Genomic DNA, 17,083 nt, shown 5'->3' on the forward strand with positions numbered 1-17,083 from the left:
TGTGTGTGTGTGTGTGTGTGTGTGTGTGTGTGTGTGTGTGTGTGTGTGTGTGTGTGTGTGTGTGTGTGTGTGTGTGTGTGTGTGTGTGTGTGTGTGTGTGTGTGTGTGTGTGTGTGTGTGTGTGTGTGTGCGCACTGAACACCGACAGTTTGAGACCAAACTATTTATTTAGTCGCCTCACCAAATATGTCTGTCGGTCTATATATGTCTGTTTGTCTCCGAGTCTGTCTACCACACTGTCTGTCTGTCTGTCTGTCTGTCTGTCTGTCTGTCTGCCTGTCTGTTGATCTGATCAAAAACATCTGTCATCGCCAGCCTATCAGTGAGGGAGGCGCCACCTGCCCGGCGCCGCGCGCTCTGTTTATTTGGTGTTAGCGGTGGAAAGTGCTGAGTGGGGCGCGCGGAGCGGCAGGTAGCATGGAGGCAGCAACAACACGCGATGTACTGGTCATAATAATACAGAATAATAATAATAATAATAATAATAATAATAATAATAATAATAATAATAATAATAATAATAATACGTTTAATACAGTAATATGTAGGCTGAAGTATCCCCATGGCCTATCGTATATCTAAAGTGTTACAACATAGACTGTATAGGCCTACTATTAATAACCATCAATACATAGACTAATAAATCCACAAACGGTGACAAAAACAAAGAGGATCAGCTATAGGTTATCAAAAATACCTGAATAAAATAGCGAAGCTGATAAGCTATGTGTATCGATTTGCCAATAACATATAGTATCAAACCAATAGGCCTAATCGATAAGCCTCTTCGCGTAGGTTTCCGTGACGTCACCTATCAATTATGACCCCTGGATCTGACTGTGATGTTCTGCTGAGATTACGTGAAATGAACGAAGATGTGCATATTGCTTATTATGTGCACGATACATCAGTTGTTACGCATAATAATTAGTCAAGTTCAATTTCAGAACTACTTGAAGGCCCCTTTTTGAACTCACATCACATATTTCCAGAGTTACTAAACATACAACACAAAATATCACTCTGGCCAGAATGTATATGTTACTATCAGTATATTCACTATAGACCTGTACGTGGATATAGTTTTGCTTTAGGGCTCCATCAAAATGATATCCCGATTAAACGTTGCTCGATTAGTAAAGAGTGAGATAATGAACCTGTTCTTCCAATAGCGTTCAGGCACACATTCACACGCATTCGTCCCGCAGTCCAGTCACTATCTCTCGCATCGTGCAGCTCTGTGCTCGCCTACCAGCTTTGTGGAACTTGAACCGCGTCTTCTCTTTTACTCCCGACGGTAGTGCGGTCGCGTCTCGCGCGGTGATCATAACGTCAAAAAGTAATAATTATCATCCGGTAATTAATTTGCTCCTGATGAAAATTTGATTTTATTCCAATCCCCGTCACGCATAACTTCGCCGGGGCGCGCAACTAAAGAAAGAACCGCTTCAGTCTGCGGCCACTGTACCGCCCCCCCCCCCCCCCCCCCCCCCCAACCCCCTCCGGGCCCCCGGCCTGCACCGCCCTCCCCCGCCGCGCTGGGGGCTAAATCTCAACATTCAAACATAGCAGAAAGATATCCCAACTAGTTTTTGTACGTTAGTAACATGTCACCACGGACAAGAGCCACAGCTGTTTGACGACCGTTTGTCTTCATGACGACCTCCTGGTTAACTACCGCGTTAATGGCCCCAACGTATCATAATGTCTACAACGCATAATAATATACATCAAGTTAGAAAGTTTTAAACTATTTTAAGAAATACATCTACGTTTTGTGTCCGCATGTGTGTGTGTGTGTGTGTGTGTGTGTGTGTGTGTGTGTGTGTGTGTGTGTGTGTGTGTGTGTGTGTGTGTGTGTGTGTGTGTGCGAGTGTGTGTGTGCGCTCCTACGTGCTGGTAGGCCTGGCTTCGTGTCTGTATATAATTCTATGGTTTATACACAGGAAGTGGTCTTGTTGTGTGTTGCGCGATCGGCCCTTCTTGGAAATAAAAAAAAGTTTCCATCTGACTTCAGATGTGACTCCGGGTTCACTTATCGGCCCCTGGGGAGTTCTGGTCCCAACGGGGTGGGGGGGGGGGACAGCAGCGAATCCTTTCACCACATCATCCCGGTGCGTTAGTAAATATTGGGCATGACCATAGATAGTCACACATACGCCGATAAACAGAGCAGGCGTAAACATCAGATATACCCGCCGTACACAAACACATCCAACCACACACACGCACGCACGCACGCACGCACGCACACGCACGCACGCACGCACGCACACACACACACACACACACACACACACACACACACACACACACACACACACACACACACACACACTTGCGCTGCACGCGCCGCATGCGCCGTCACAAACCCCGCGAAATCCAACCTCTTTTTCACAGTTTCAGAGTGGATCACGGAAATGACCAGACCGTCGAAATGTTGTTCATTTACATTTTAGAAAGGTTGTTCGAGATTCGCTACGCGTAACTTGCTTTTGGGAACAAAAAGGGTCCATTTGGAGTCAGTTTAACTCGCTAGGCGGCCTCAGATATGAAGTTAGCTTGAGTGCTAAAGCGACAGCTGCTAACTTTACGACAGTAACGTTACGTGTAGTTTAAAGTGTCAGTTGGTAACTTTACGGCAATAATGTTACGTGTGGTTTAAAGCGTCAGTTGGTAACTTTACGGCAGTAACGTGTGGTTTAAAGTGTCAGTTGGTAACTTTACGGAAGTAACGTTACGTGTAGTTTAAAGTGTCAGTTGGTAACTTTACGGAAGTAACGTTACGTGTGGTTTAAAGCGTCAGTTGGTAACTTTACGGCAGTAACGTTACGTGTGGTTTAAAGCGTCAGTTGGTAACTATAGTATTGGGTTTAATTGTTTTATTTTCGAGTGATAGCTTCTGCTTGAGTGTTGAGTAAGAGGGTTGGTGATTTTTAAAGTAACCACTCCTAGTATTGAGATTATATGCGAGGATGGCGTCCGTCGATGTCGTTTACGACAAGTTCCACTTCCGACACGACCCGAAGTGGACGGGCCGCCTGGGCCCGCGGGGCGGAGGGGGGGTGCTGCTCTGTGTGGCCTGTGTCATCGAAATGATGGAGAGCACAGACATCTCGGTAGGTTGTGTCCATTACTAAAGAAACTATATATATATATTTGTAAATATATTTAGTCAGTCAATAATTTAGCTTTCCTTGGTTGCCACATATGGGATGTGACACAACCGTATACAGGGGGGTTAAGTGTAATATTTGGTGCTGTCAAACGATTAAAATATTTTATCACGATTAATCACATTAATGTCATAGTTAACTTGCGTTTAATCGCACAATTTTTATCTAATCAAAATGTCCCTTGATTTCTTTTTGTCCCATTTTTTTTTCTAATTTTAATGCTCTAATCAACATGGAAAAGTGGATCGGCTTGCTTTGTGCAATTGTGCACTTTTTTTTTTATTGCAAACAACATTGCCATGTACTGTAGTGTTCAATTTCACACTAACATTCTCACTTGGAGCAAATAATCTCTCAGACAATGTAACACTGTCCATCCACAAAAGGGTAAAAAACAAAACAAAAAAAGAATTATCTTGTTAATCTTGCGATAAAAAAATTGACGCCGTTAAAATGGGTTTGTGTTAACGGCGTTCATAACGAGTTTAACTGACAGCACTAGTAATATTCCATATGTGTGTGTGTGTCCTGGCCATGCAGTCTGTGAGGAAGCGCGCGGCTCTCTCTGGGGTCAGTGGGGCGCTGACCGGTTCCCCGGGAGCGCTTGGTGCCCTGCTCCAGCAAGACCACCGAGTGTGCCTCCACTTCACCGCCTCCCTTCTCGGTACGTCTCCTTAGTGGTTATAGAAGATAAGACCCAGACGACCTATGGATGGATGAACATTTTGTGATTTAAAGATGAAGTGTCTTAGTATTTTGGGTTATTGCAACCTTAATTAAATTAGCCCAAATGCTCTTACCCTGGCTGTAAAGATTGTTTATATTGTTTATATATATTATTATAAGTCATATGTCGTAGTTGAAATTGCTGGGATACTAATGTTTTCTTCATGTGCTGTGGGAAAGATGATACTTTCCATTTGTCAACTGGAAATTACGAGTGTGTTGTGTTCAAGTGCTTTTGTTGTGGTAGTGAAATGAAACATGGTGGACCCACAGATCCTGACCTGTTACTGTTGAAGAGGTCAAAGGTCATCTCATCTCAGCAGCTCGTGTATCAAAAATATTCTACGAGCGCTCCAGTGGAAATGACGACGTGAGGGGGTATTCATGTGCAATTTTCACTTAGGCTTGGTTTTTTTACCATAATTTCCATAGCACATGAAGGCATCATAAAAGGTCCAGTGTGTAGAATTTACGAGTGGGGAGATTGCATATGGCAACCAAATGTATACCCCAACCCCCCCTTACCAGCAACTATGGTGGCATACTGGCCTATATTGTGTAAGGTGCCAGTAGGTATTTCCGTTCTGCGAAAAGCGTGCCTCTACTGTTCCCTTACAAGTGTAAGGGAACAGTTCAAAACTGTTCCCTCCGCTCAAAACTGGTGGAAATTTGGGCTGGTTAGCTAGATAGCACGAAGGTTCCCAGACAACCAGTTCAGGAACCACTGCTAATTTGGGGGGACAGTGGTTGGTGTCAGGTGGGTTTACAGGGTCTGTTCTGGTTCTCTAGGTGGTGTCAGGTGGGTTTAAAGGGTCTGTTCTGGTTCTCTAGGTGGTGTCAGGTGGGTTTACAGGGTCTGCTCTGGTTCTCTCCCCAGGGATGCTGCGGACCATGAAGGACCCAGCTGCCCTGGATCAGGTCATCCAAGGTATCACGTAGTCTCATCATTTTTGTGTCTCAAAGGAGAAGAACCTGACCTTCTGTTGACAAATACAGTGTTTTCCTTCACTTTTTTCACAAACATGTTTTCTCATGTTTGTGTGTTTGTGTGTTTGTGTGTGGTCGCACAGTGTTGGTTCAGCTTCTTCTTGAGCTAAAAAGTGACCGTTACGTCCACCACATTCTGGAGGACATACAGACACAGGTGAGACACACAAACATACACACACCGCACACACACAAACACCGACATGCACACACACACACACACACACACACACACACACACAGGTGAGAAATAGACACACACACACACACACACACAAATACACACACACACACACACACACACACACACTTACACAAGCACACCCACATATTTAAACACAGTGACATATGTGAAACTATAGGCCAGCGATGTGTAGCTGTTGGCGGTTGATAGCCAGCGTTGTTTAGTAAACAGCTAGCATGCTATTATGGTTAGTGCTGGTGTGTGTCACCTTGAGGGTGAGGCTGTTGCCATTGCTAGGTACCCTGTGTAGTGATGCTGGCAGTCTACTGCGGTGGCCTCCAAGCCCAATGCTTCTCTGGTATGAGAAAAGGAGATGCACTCAACCCTACTTGCTCCTTAAACCCGAAACCCCAATTCATGTTTTTTAAAGTCTGGTTTACCTTTGGGCTGCAGCCTTCTCCTGTTATTTGCCTTGCAAACATAACAACTGCTTACTACCTACTTATCACCTCAGTAGGGATAGTAGTAATACCACAGTATGATTAGTATTAAACAATAGTATAGTAAAGGCCAAAGTATACTACTCAGTATCCGTAATCCGTAATCCAACTCCGTAACTACAGAGACCCCTCGAGCATTCGCAGTTCTCCGTCGGGATGTTGGATACGCGATGCAATTCGCCGCCGATCGATCTTATATGCTGACTACTAACCATGTAAATAGTGTTGAAAATAAACTTCCAAAGCTTTTCAAATCGTATTTGGTGTTTTATTAGTCCTTAATGTGCAAAGTAAACAATGTCCAAAGTAAATAAGGTGCAAAGTCAAACCGGGGAAAGTGATTCCGGAAATGATTTTGTTAGAGGACCAATCACAGCCCTTGCCATCTCCGTCCGTCTCCGTTGCGTCGACGGATAGTTTAATAATATCGGATGCGCACGTAGAGCTACGGAGAGGGTCTCCGACAGGCTCTCCGTCGACGGAGAGGGCTCTCTGTGTCTACGTACAGCACTTTACGGAGGACTATAAATCCACCTTTAGTAGTAATACTACAGGGTTAGTAGTAATACTACAGTAGGGTTAGTATTAATGCTACGATAGGGTTAGTCGTAATATTACAGTGGGGTAAGTCGTAATACTACAGTAGGTAAGTATTATTACTACAGAGAAATGTGTAATACTGTGGTCTGACCTCCAGCTATGTGACCACCGATGTGGGCAGAGCCTCCTGCCTACCTTCACCTTCCTGGGGAGGATGGTGGAGGCCCTCCCTGACCTGGCGGTTCTCCTGCTGGCTCAGTATGGTGAGATACCCCCCCTCTCCATGCTCTGTTGTCCCAGTACGGGGGAGAGTGGTGTCGGTAGTGACGGGGGCGGGGGATAGGGGCAGGTGGTGGTGGAGATGGAGGTGGCAGGCCCTGCTATTGATTGTCTTCACTGTGAGGTGGTGGCCCGTCACTCAACAATGTGTGGAGCTGTTTACAGTAAATAAATCCCCCTCACCCCAGCCTAGCACGTACAGACCCATCCCATGTCTCTCCTCCACGTCGTTATTTTCACGGCAAACAAACCTTTTTTTTTTTACCTTTCCAATGTCTCATTCCCTCTCTGCCCCCCCACCACCACCCCTTGTTCCTCTGTCTCTCTCGTAGTCCTATCTTTTTTATCTGGACCCGGGTCTCTATCCGTCTCCCTGCACACCCTCCTGCTCTCCCTGCCTCTCTCTCCCTGTTATTCTCTCCCTCCTTATCCGTCTCGCTCTCCTGCTTTCTGTTGCTCTAGCTCTCCCTCTTTCTCCATCCCAATCTCCTCCTCCCTTCCCGACTCCCTCACTGTCTCCCCCTCCCTCTCTCCTCCCCTTAGAGAGCGGTGGGGTGAGGTTACCATATTGATATCGAAGGAGGGAGTGAGAGGGAGAGGGAGAGAGAGAGAGCTTGTAGTGAATGCAGAGTCTCTCTCCTTCATGCCTGTGTATCGATTCTGACCCTCCCCTCTGTCCCAGTGCCATTCCTGGAGGGCCTGTGCTCGGCCCTGCTGCACCCTGACCCAGGCCTCAAGGCCTCCCTCTTCTACCTGTGGCACGTGCTGCTGGGCGGGACCTCACCGGCTGCCATGGCCCCTGCCTTGGCTCCGCCTCCGGCCCTCCGTGATCGCCTGTGCAGCACTCTGCTGCAGACCCTCACCGACGCCTGCACACCAGAACTCACTCTCAACTGTCTGGGTGAGTCTACAGCTAGGGGCCCGTCATCTCTAAAGCTAGGGGCCATCATCTAGAGCTAGGGGCCCGTCATCTCTAAAGCTAGGGGCCATCATCTAGAGCTAGGGGCCTGTCATCTCCAAAGCTAGGGGCCATCATCTAGAGCTAGGGGCCCCTCATCTCTTAAGCTAGGGGCCATCATCTAGAGCTAGGGGCCCCTCATCTCTAAAGCTAGGGGCCATCATCTAGAGCTAGGGGCCCCTCATCTCCAAAGCTAGGGGCCATCATCTAGAGCTAGGGGCCCCTCATCTCTAAAGCTAGGGGCCATCATTTAGAGCTAGGGGCCCCTCATCTCCAAAGCTAGGGGCCATCATCTAGAGCTAGGGGCCCCTCATCTCTAAAGCTAGGGGCCATCATCTAGAGCTAGGGGCCCATCATCTCTAAAGCTAGGGGCCATCATCTAGAGCTAGGGGCCCATCATTTCTAAAGCTAGGGGCCCATCATCTAGAGCTAGGGGCCCATCATTTAGAGCTAGGGGCCCATCATTTCTAAAGCTAGGGGCCATCATCTAGAGCTAGGGGCCCATCATCTCTAAAGCTAGGGGCCATCATCTAGAGCTAGGGGCCCATCATCTAGAGCTAGGGGCCCATCATTTCTTAAGCTAGGGGCCATCATCTAGAGCTAGGGGCCCATCATCTCTAAAGCTAGGGGCCATCATCTAGAGCTAGGGGCCCATCATTTCTAAAGCTAGGGGCCCATCATCTAGAGCTAGGGGCCCATCATCTCTAAAGCTAGGGGCCATCATCTTGAGCTAGGGGCCCATCATCTCTAAAGCTAGGGGGCATCATCTACAGTTAAGGGCCAATAATTTCTAGAGAGAGGGCCCCTTCATCTGTAGAGCTAGGGGTCCATCATCTCTAGAGATATGATGCACTAATGTTGCCTGGAGATCCAGAGCCACATCCAGAGAGCTGTAGGGTCTGGCAACGAGTCATGAAAACGGCCCAACTCGAGGGGCGGCACCAAGCATGCATTTGAAAATATCACTGCACACAATTGGATAACACTACGACCAATCAGAAGAATACAAGGGGTGACATATCCAAGACTCTTGCCGTATCCGATCGGTAAAACAGCAATGCTTTTGGCCCCGCCTATATCAGATACACAGATGTGATTGGTTAATGTTCTGGGCCAGGGGCATCGGGGAGTGAGTATATTGCTCATTCGAGTGACTGAGCAAATTCAAATAGTGCTCTCGCGAGAATGTCTTGTTTCTGATCGTGCTCCTGGTTATGCAGGTCTCCTGAAGCAGCTAGTGCAGTCCAGGGAGGCCGTGTCCTGTCTGATGAACAGCCAGGCTGCTCCCCCCCGGCCCGGGGCGGAGCCGAGCAACACCAGAGAGACCCGGGACCCAGAGACAGAGCGCTCTCCTGAACACCGGCTCCTTCCACTCATCCTCAAAAAGGTCACTGTGCTGCAAACACCCTCTCTTTGTATGTCTGTCTCTGTCCATCCTTCTCTCTGTCTCTCTCTCTCTCTCTCTCTCTCTCTCTCTCTCTCTCTCTCTCTGTCTGTCTGTGTGTCTCTGTCTGTCTCTCGTTCTCTCACTCTCTGACTTTGTCTCTCTCTGTCTATCTATCTGTCTGTCTGTCTTGGTCTCTTTGTCTGTCTGTCTTTCTCTATCTCCCTATCTCTCTCTATCTGTCCCTCTATCTCACTGTCACTCTCTCTCTCTCTCTCTCTCTCTCTCTCTCTCTCTCTCTCTCTCTCTCTCCCTCTCTCTCTCTGTCCTTCTATCTCTCTCTCTCTCGCTCTCTCTCTGTCCTTCTATCTCTATCTCTCTCTCTCTTTCTCTGTCCTTCTATCTCTCTCTCTCTATCTCTCTCTCTCTCTCTCTCTCTCTCTCTCTCTCTCTCTCTCTGTCCTTCTATCTCTATCTCTCTCTCTCTCTCTCTCTCTCTCTCTCTCTCTCTCTCTCTCTCTCTCTCTCTCTCTCTGTCCTTCTATCTCTCTCTCTCTCTCTTCTCTCTCTCTCTATATCTCTCTCTCTCGCTCACTGATGATAGCAGTAAGACAACAGTCTGATCCTAGATTAGCCGGGCCATTCAGATGGAACCACAGAGATTTACCTCTGTTAGTCTGACCCGGGGAGAAGCATCTGTGCCAGTGCGTGGGAAAGACATGCAGAACGTTAATTCCTGTTACTGGTCATGATGATCAGCTCAATTCAAAGTATAGTTTACACACTCTAGCACTCAACACGTTAGGGTAGTGTTTCTATGTACAGTTGTAACTAAAAAAGAGCACATTCCTGTGATGCATGACTGCTCCCTCCCAAGTTCTCACCATGACCGTAACCCAACCATACCCTTTGGGTAACGTGACCCATTACAAACGTTAGGCCTATGCCAATGCATCATGGCATGCAGGAAGTCTTCTCTTCCAGGTGCGTTTCTATGACCCTCACAACAAGCCAATACAAAGCTATATTTATTTATCCATCTGTCCCCTCAGAGTTCACAGAAGAGGTCTGTTTGGACCTTGTCATTTGAGTCATTGTTTGTGTACATGAACCAACTGTGTACACGAATAACACAAAGTAAAATACAACGCACAGCGAACAGGAAGTCACAGCCCTGTCGATATGATGGCGTCAAGTGATGGCATCACTATACAGTATATTCACAGCATGAAACCACTGCAACACCAATACAACAGCATGAAACCACTGCAACACCAACACCATGAGACAACTACAACACTACTACACCACCATGAAACCACTACAACACCACAACACTAGGTTAAACCTGAGTTTTTTAAATTTTAAAATTTTAAAATTTTCCTTTATTTAACCAGGTGAAGTCCCATTGAGATATTGAAATCTCTTTTACAAGGGAGCCCTGGGGCAACAAATATACAAATTACAACAGATTACAACATTGATGACAAGACCGACCAATAAGGACAAAAAAAACAAAGATGACAAGGCATGATGACAAGACAGGCTAACAAACAAGACTGAAGAAGTTTATGGGGTCTAACCTGAGTTGAGTTTTTTGTAAATGCTGGGTGAACCTGAGGTGGTGCGGGCTAAATGCTGGGTTTTACTTGAGGTGGTGCGTTCCAAACGCTGCGTTAAACCTGAAGTGATGCGTTCATCCCCAGCTGCTACTGAGTGGGGATGAGCCGTTGCAGGTGGCCAGCGCTCACTGCATGGTAGCCGTCCTCGTGCACTCTCCCAGCCAGTACTGCCCCCCCTTTGTCCTAGCTGACCTGCCAGGTGAGGCATACACACATGCACATGCACACACACACACACACACACACACACACACACACACACTGAATCACTGTGAATGTGCTCTATAGAGATAGTACATGTGAATGTGCTCTATAGAGATAGTACATGTGAATGTGCTCTATAGAGATAGTACATGTACATCATGTGGATGTGTTCCAGAGTTCCTTTTTGAGCGCGTGTCCAGCACCAGATCAGAAGTTCTGCTCTGGTCGCTCTACAACTGCCTGCTGCTGCTCTGCAAAGACCCTCTGTTCTACTCACACTGTCACTCTGTCTACGGTCAGTCACCACACTAACACACCTACAGTCTATACACACACCTATACACACACACACACACACACACACACACACACACACACACACACACACATATTCACTCACGCACAGACTTGAGACTTGAGACTGGAGACTTGACTGGGACTTGCAAAAAATGTGTTGTGAGCATCTGTGTTTGTGTGTCAGGTATTGAGGCCCTGGTACGCAGTTTGAAGGAAGCCCTGAGGCTGACTAACCTGGAGGTGCAGACCCATGGCCTGCTGCTGCTGACTGAGATCCTGGACAGGTTGGGTCCCCGATATGTTCCCAAAAAGAAATCCAGAGAGTGTGTGAGGGACAGCCCACTGGGCTTCATAGTACATAGTGGGGACATTGGAAAAACACCCTTTTACTGGCGCTCTGGAGAGTTTGTCCTTCAGTATGAAGGATCTTCACATGACCCTGGCCTTAGAAATGCTGAGCTGGGGAAAGTATGTTGGTATGTGAGAGAGAATAGTCAACTAGTTTATGTTTTATTGTGTTTTTGTGTTAGTGTGTATCTGTGTGTGTGTGTGTGTGTGTGTGTGTGTGTGTGTGTGTGTGTTTGTGTGAGTGCAAATGTCTGTATATATGTGCGTTACTTAGGACAAGTGTGTGTGTGTGTGTGTGTGTGTGTGTGTATCTGTTTGAATGTGTGTGTGTGTGTGTTGTGACAACAGTCTAACATAGGTGTTAAACAGACTGAGAGGTCATGGGTGTTTGCTGACAGATTTTCTCTGCCTGGGAGACCATTCAATTATACCTCTAGCAGTAGTCTATTCATCGTTATTTAAGTATTACAATATATTGTTTGTGTGTTTGTATGCGTGTGCTGTCCGTGCTTGCGTGCGTACTTGCATTTGTGTCCGTCTGTGCGGTTGTGTGTATGTGTGTGCAGGCAGCCAGAAGGGGTGCGTCTGTTCCCCAGTGGTCCAGGGTTCGAAGCCGTGTGTGAAGCAGTGGTCTCTGGTGTCTCCGCCCCCTGTCTGCTGGTGGCCCGGCAGGCTGCCAGTGCTGGCTCCTCCTTGCTCAGGTGATCCTGCACACAAGACACACACCACCTCTGTGATCCACCATGAGAACACACCATAACACCATCATCAACACACACCACCACTGACACATCACAATACAATACACTTCTTCCTGTCTTACCCTTTCCCTCCATCTGTCTCTCCCTCTCCCTCTGTGATCCAGACTGCACCACCAGTCCAGTCCGGTTCAGTTCAGGTCCATAGAGAAGCTGATCAAAGCTGTCAGTGACAGATGTACTGACCTCCCGTTGGAGTCTCATCCACGAAGCACTGTGAGTTTGTGTGTCTGGGTTTGAGTATGTGTGCGTCTCTTTCAATAGCTGGGTCACTCTGCCTCCTCTTTTCTCCTCCCTTCCTACGGCTCTTATCACCCCCTCGACCCGCCTCCTCTCCTCTATCCCCCTCCTCTCCTCTCTCCCCCTCCTCCAGTGGAGTGTGAAGAGTGGAGACCCCAGCTCCCGGCTCTCTCGGTCGCGGGCGTTCCTTCTCCAGGCCCTGCTGTGCGTCCAGGCAGCCTGCAGGTCAGCTCAACACCTTTACTCACCTATAAACACATGTGCACACCTGCATTCGCCTGTACTACAAACCGCTGTATTTTACGGGATACACCTGTATTCAGCAGTACTTGTATTTACCTGTATTTAGCTAGGTACAGATGTATTCACCTGCACTAACCTGTAAACACCTGTATTTGACCGGATACACCTGTACTCACTGGTAATCCCCTGTATTTAGCTGGATGCACCTGTATTAACCCTATATTCCCCTGTCAACACCTGCTAACCTGGGCTAACCCGGAAACACCTGTATTTAGCTGTATACACCTGTATTAACATGAACTTACCTGCATTCACCTGTGTATATACCTTTGTACATCTGTAAACACCTGTACACATCTGTACATACCTATCTACATGGATACATCTATTTACACCTCACCACATAACCTGTGTGTGTGTGTGTGTGTGTGTGTGTGTGTGTGTGTGTGTGTGTGTGTGTGCGCGCGTGCATGTGTGTGTGCGCATGTTTTTCAGGTTAGCAGAGCAGTGTGTATCAGATCCACTGCTAAAGGAGAACGTCTTCATGGCTCCGACCAATCAGAGCGCAGCAGGGGACTCGCTGCAGTCAATGTGTGTGTGTCTGCTCCACTGCTGCGACACCGTCTGCATCCCTACTGTCACTGTAAGGCTCAACGAGCAGCGCCACACACAGCTCTAGGGAGTCACCTTAAACAAGTGACGCTTCACTGGAGGCTGCTGATACTTCCCCAAGAGCAATGCTTTTTAACCCCACATTTCATGCCTGTGTGTGTGTGTGTGTGTGTGTGTGTGTGTGTGTGTCTGTGACAGAGGGTGTGTGAGCGCGCTCCTAACGTCCAAATGCTGCAGAGTTTCTACCTCATCCTGTCCTCCCAGTTGACCCTGCTCACCCCCGCCATGTCCGCCATGAGGAAACTCTTCGCCTCAAAACTCGGTAATCACAGCTTTACCACACACACACACACACACACACACACACACACACACACACACACACACACACACACAAAAACAGGTTAATTAGTGTCTTTAATGTGTTGCCCCCTGAAAACTGGTTCAATCTTTGATGCATACAAAGATTGATATTGATAGAATGATAAGGGTAGATAATTTCAGCTTGATAATGACAGTCTTGATAATGACAGATTGATAATGATGGATTGATAATGAAGCTTGATAATGCTAAATGTATGACAGATTGATAATGATGGATTGATAATGACAGCTTGATAATGATGACAGTGTTATTGAGGGTGACCTTGGGTGAACTCATAATTAAACTTTCAGTCTGACTGTAGTTGGTTTTGGCTGTGGGCTTCCTCTTCGAGCCTGAAGCCTGCAGACCACAGTCGGGGTTGTGGGGACAACACAGACGCTACATCACGTCACGTCACGTCACTGAGGCAGGAAGTCTTGCGGTTTAGAAGAGGACCGCCAGCAGGGACGGTTAGCACTGTTAACAATGAATGTTAACACTGTAAGCACTGACTGTTAACGCTGACTGTTATCACTGACTGTTAACACTGACTGTTAGCGCTGACTGTTAGCACTATCTGTAAATGCTGACTGTTAACACTGACTGTTAACACTGACTGTTAGCGCTGACTGTTAGCGCTCCATCCCCCCCTGCCTCATTGCTGTAGGTTTGATCGGCCCTCCTCTTCTTCTCTTCCCTCTCTTCTCCCTCCAGCCTCCTCAGGTTTCTACCGATTAGCTCTGGAACACAAGGCCCTCCTGTGTGTAGGAAACAGGTAACCACATAACCTGTGTGTGTGTGTGTGTGTGTGTGTGTGTGTGTGTGTGTGTGCGTTCAGTTATTTTGGAGTTTTTCCTGAACAGACTGGGACTCTTGTCATTACTTTTTCTCTCCTACACTCTCTCTCTCTCTCCCTCCCTCCCTCGCTGTCTCTCTGATCTTGACACAGTGTGCCTTGTGTCCTGATAAACCAGTAGAGTCACAGTGTGTTTTGTGTCCTAATAAACCAGTAGAGTTACAGTGTGTTTTGTGTCCTGATAAACCAGTAGAGTTACAGTGTGTTTTGTGTCCTGATAAACCAGTAGAGTTACAGTGTGTTTTGTGTCCTGATAAACCAGTAGAGTTACAGTGTGTTTTGTGTCCTGATAAACCAGTAGAGTTACAGTGTGTTTTGTGTCCTGATAAACCAGTAGAGTTACAGTGTGTTTTGTGTCCTGATAAACCAGTAGAGTTACAGTGTGTCTTCTATCCCCGGATACCAGCAGAGCGAACGTGTGGCTCAGATATCAGTACACTTACAAAGGGTCCTCAGATACCAGTAGAGTGACAGTGTTTTGTTTGTCCTCAGATACCAGTAGAGCTACAGTATGTCCTCAGATACCAGTAGAGCTACAGTGTGTCCTCAGATACCAGTAGAGCTACAGTGTGTCTTGTGTTATCTGATAGCAGTAGAGCGAAGGCGAGTCTTGGGTCCTCATATACCAATAGACTGACGGTGTGTCCTGTGTCCTCAGAAATCCAGCTCTGGAGGAGTCATGCTGTGGATTTATACTGAAGCTCAGCACGTGTCTGCTGTCTCAGTCTCTCCAAGCGTCACGGCACAACGGTATTCACACTCACCTTTCATTTCAAAAGGATGCAGCCTGTCATCAGATACTTATGGGTACAGGTAGCCCTGTACAGGTCGTCTCCTCAGTGCTGCCAGGTGTCTACCCCTCTCTTTCCCGTAGCCTCGCTCTTCCTCGCCTCATTCTCTCTCACTCCTCTCTCTGCCTCTCTCTCCCCTCCTTTCTCACCCTATCGCTCCTCCACTCTCTATTTCTCTCTCTCTCGCTCTCTCTCTCTCTCTCTGTAAACAGATCCTCTCTGTCACTCTCCCTGTCAACAACTCCTCTTTCTCTCTCTCTCTCTCTCTCTCTCTCTCTCTCTCTCTCTCTCTCTCTTTCTCTCTGTCAACAGCTACTCTCTCTCCCAGATCCTTATCATCTCCATTCTTTCCTTTGCTTCTCTTGTTTGTTTTCTCCCTCTCTGTTCTGTTTGCTAGATGTTTGCCGTTTCATGCCAACAGTTTTTCTCTGCAGTGTTTTCACTTCCTGTCCCTGTTTTTCTGTAAATTACATTAAAATATTTTCCATGACACCAATGATCTTTGATTTATCTCTGGTTGTAGCCATCTAGAGACGGTCCGGGAAGCCTTTCAGGACCATGGTTGTCTTTAGTGTGACTTGCTTCGTCCCTAGGGAGGAACCCTGTTCATTGAAGTGCTGACTGAGAGCAGAGAGCTGTTCTTATCAATAACCCACAGCTCTGTCCTTCACATCAGCGCCCCCTGTTGCCCCCTTCTGTATACTACATTTCTGCTACTTAAGAAAAAAGAAATATATATACATGCATCCATCATTCATTTGAGTTGAAAAAGTTGTAATAAAACCTATACAACCATGGATCAATCAATACAGGAATGTATTATCTCTCAATCAACTTTTAAATGACCAGGCGCTTTGAAGCAGTGGATGGTTTTTATCAACATACATCGTTTCATTCATTTTCAACAAAACTGATAGCTAGCTTCAGAAAAGCATCCTTTGAGACTGTTACTGTGATCATGGGTAATGAATGACGAGTCCAATCCCGACGAGAGAGAGAGGCGAGGATGAACACACGGAGACAGCCGTGTTCCCTGGTTGTTTGTTTGTGTTCCAGACCTGGAGGAGCTGGAGGTGGTGCTGCTGCGTGGTCTCCCCAGGCTGTGCTGCCGGGTGTCAGAGTGGCCCTCGCTGCTGGCCGAGGCCCCTGACCACCCTGACACCGCTGGCCTCTGGGCCCCGCAGCACTGCCTGCTCATCATCCTCACGCAGGCCATGGAGCACGGGGACAGGTGAGGCAGCTGGTATCCCGACGGTCACGAGTCATGATACCTGGTAGCGTGATGCTTACCCAGGTACCCAGATAGCACGATGTAAACAAAGGAACCTGGTTACATAGATAACTAATTAACTAAAGCTTGTGTGTGTGTGTGTGTGTGTGTGTGTGTGTGTGTGTGTGTGTGTGTGTGTGTGTGTGTGTGTGTGTGTGTGTCCAGGCTGCTCCCAGATCCCGCTGTGTTCTCAGGTGTGCTGTCCCTGCTGCGGTCGATCCAGGAGCAGGGAGACCGCCCCATGCCCCACCCCCTGCTCAGATGTGCCCTTTATCTGCTGGCCGCTACTCACAACCACAGCCCCCCCCTGGACCAGGTAGCAAGGCTCATACACACACACACTGATACATATAAACACACACACGCATGCACGCACACACACACACACACACACACTGATACATATAAACACACGCACGCACGCACACATGCACACACACACACACACACTGATACATATAAACACACGCACGCATACATGCACGCACACACATCTCAATTTGGCTGCAGTATTTTCAGTAGTTATGCCTAACTTTTCTTTTTACTTGAAAAAGTAGTTCTGTTATTGTATTTCGACCTTACTTACTTTGTAACGCGTTACACACAACACTGTCTACCGGTCACACCGGTCTCACGGTAATGGCAAAATCCATACTGTAGCGCAAATTCACACCGGTGTTCTCTCTATATCGTTTACACCGTACACCCCTACCCGCAACTATTACATTCTTTGAGGAGAACCCT

The 17,083-nt window shown here is 47.4% G+C and overlaps 1 protein-coding gene and 1 pseudogene across 2 annotated transcripts in view; one reads left to right on the plus strand and one right to left on the minus strand.

Annotated features, from left to right (window-relative positions):
* Positions 1-1,328, minus strand: part of LOC311382200 — an 8,215-nt pseudogene extending 6,887 nt beyond the window's left edge. The window contains exon 1 of the transcript XR_014684314.1: positions 1,194-1,328. The product of XR_014684314.1 is annotated as an uncharacterized misc_RNA (transcript). The remainder of the gene's footprint in view (positions 1-1,193) is intronic.
* Positions 1,329-2,975: 1,647 nt separating this feature from the next.
* LOC311382216 (meiosis inhibitor protein 1-like) overlaps positions 2,976-17,083 on the plus strand; it is a gene marked incomplete at its 5' end in the record, with an annotated part of 29,333 nt that continues 15,225 nt past the window's right edge. Inside the window, 19 exons of the mRNA XM_084488505.1 lie at positions 2,976-3,119; positions 3,717-3,840; positions 4,780-4,830; positions 4,973-5,046; positions 6,271-6,376; positions 7,075-7,293; positions 8,571-8,737; positions 10,441-10,555; positions 10,736-10,855; positions 11,042-11,141; positions 11,772-11,906; positions 12,071-12,179; positions 12,337-12,428; positions 12,942-13,089; positions 13,257-13,380; positions 14,137-14,197; positions 14,937-15,028; positions 16,126-16,300; positions 16,505-16,655. Coding sequence (XP_084344631.1) covers positions 2,976-3,119; positions 3,717-3,840; positions 4,780-4,830; positions 4,973-5,046; positions 6,271-6,376; positions 7,075-7,293; positions 8,571-8,737; positions 10,441-10,555; positions 10,736-10,855; positions 11,042-11,141; positions 11,772-11,906; positions 12,071-12,179; positions 12,337-12,428; positions 12,942-13,089; positions 13,257-13,380; positions 14,137-14,197; positions 14,937-15,028; positions 16,126-16,300; positions 16,505-16,655 — 2,307 coding nt within the window. The remainder of the gene's footprint in view (positions 3,120-3,716; positions 3,841-4,779; positions 4,831-4,972; positions 5,047-6,270; positions 6,377-7,074; positions 7,294-8,570; positions 8,738-10,440; positions 10,556-10,735; positions 10,856-11,041; positions 11,142-11,771; positions 11,907-12,070; positions 12,180-12,336; positions 12,429-12,941; positions 13,090-13,256; positions 13,381-14,136; positions 14,198-14,936; positions 15,029-16,125; positions 16,301-16,504; positions 16,656-17,083) is intronic.

Source organism: Micromesistius poutassou, assembly GCF_964030765.1.
Source record: "Micromesistius poutassou genome assembly, chromosome: 1".
Lineage (NCBI taxonomy): Eukaryota > Metazoa > Chordata > Actinopteri > Gadiformes > Gadidae > Micromesistius > Micromesistius poutassou.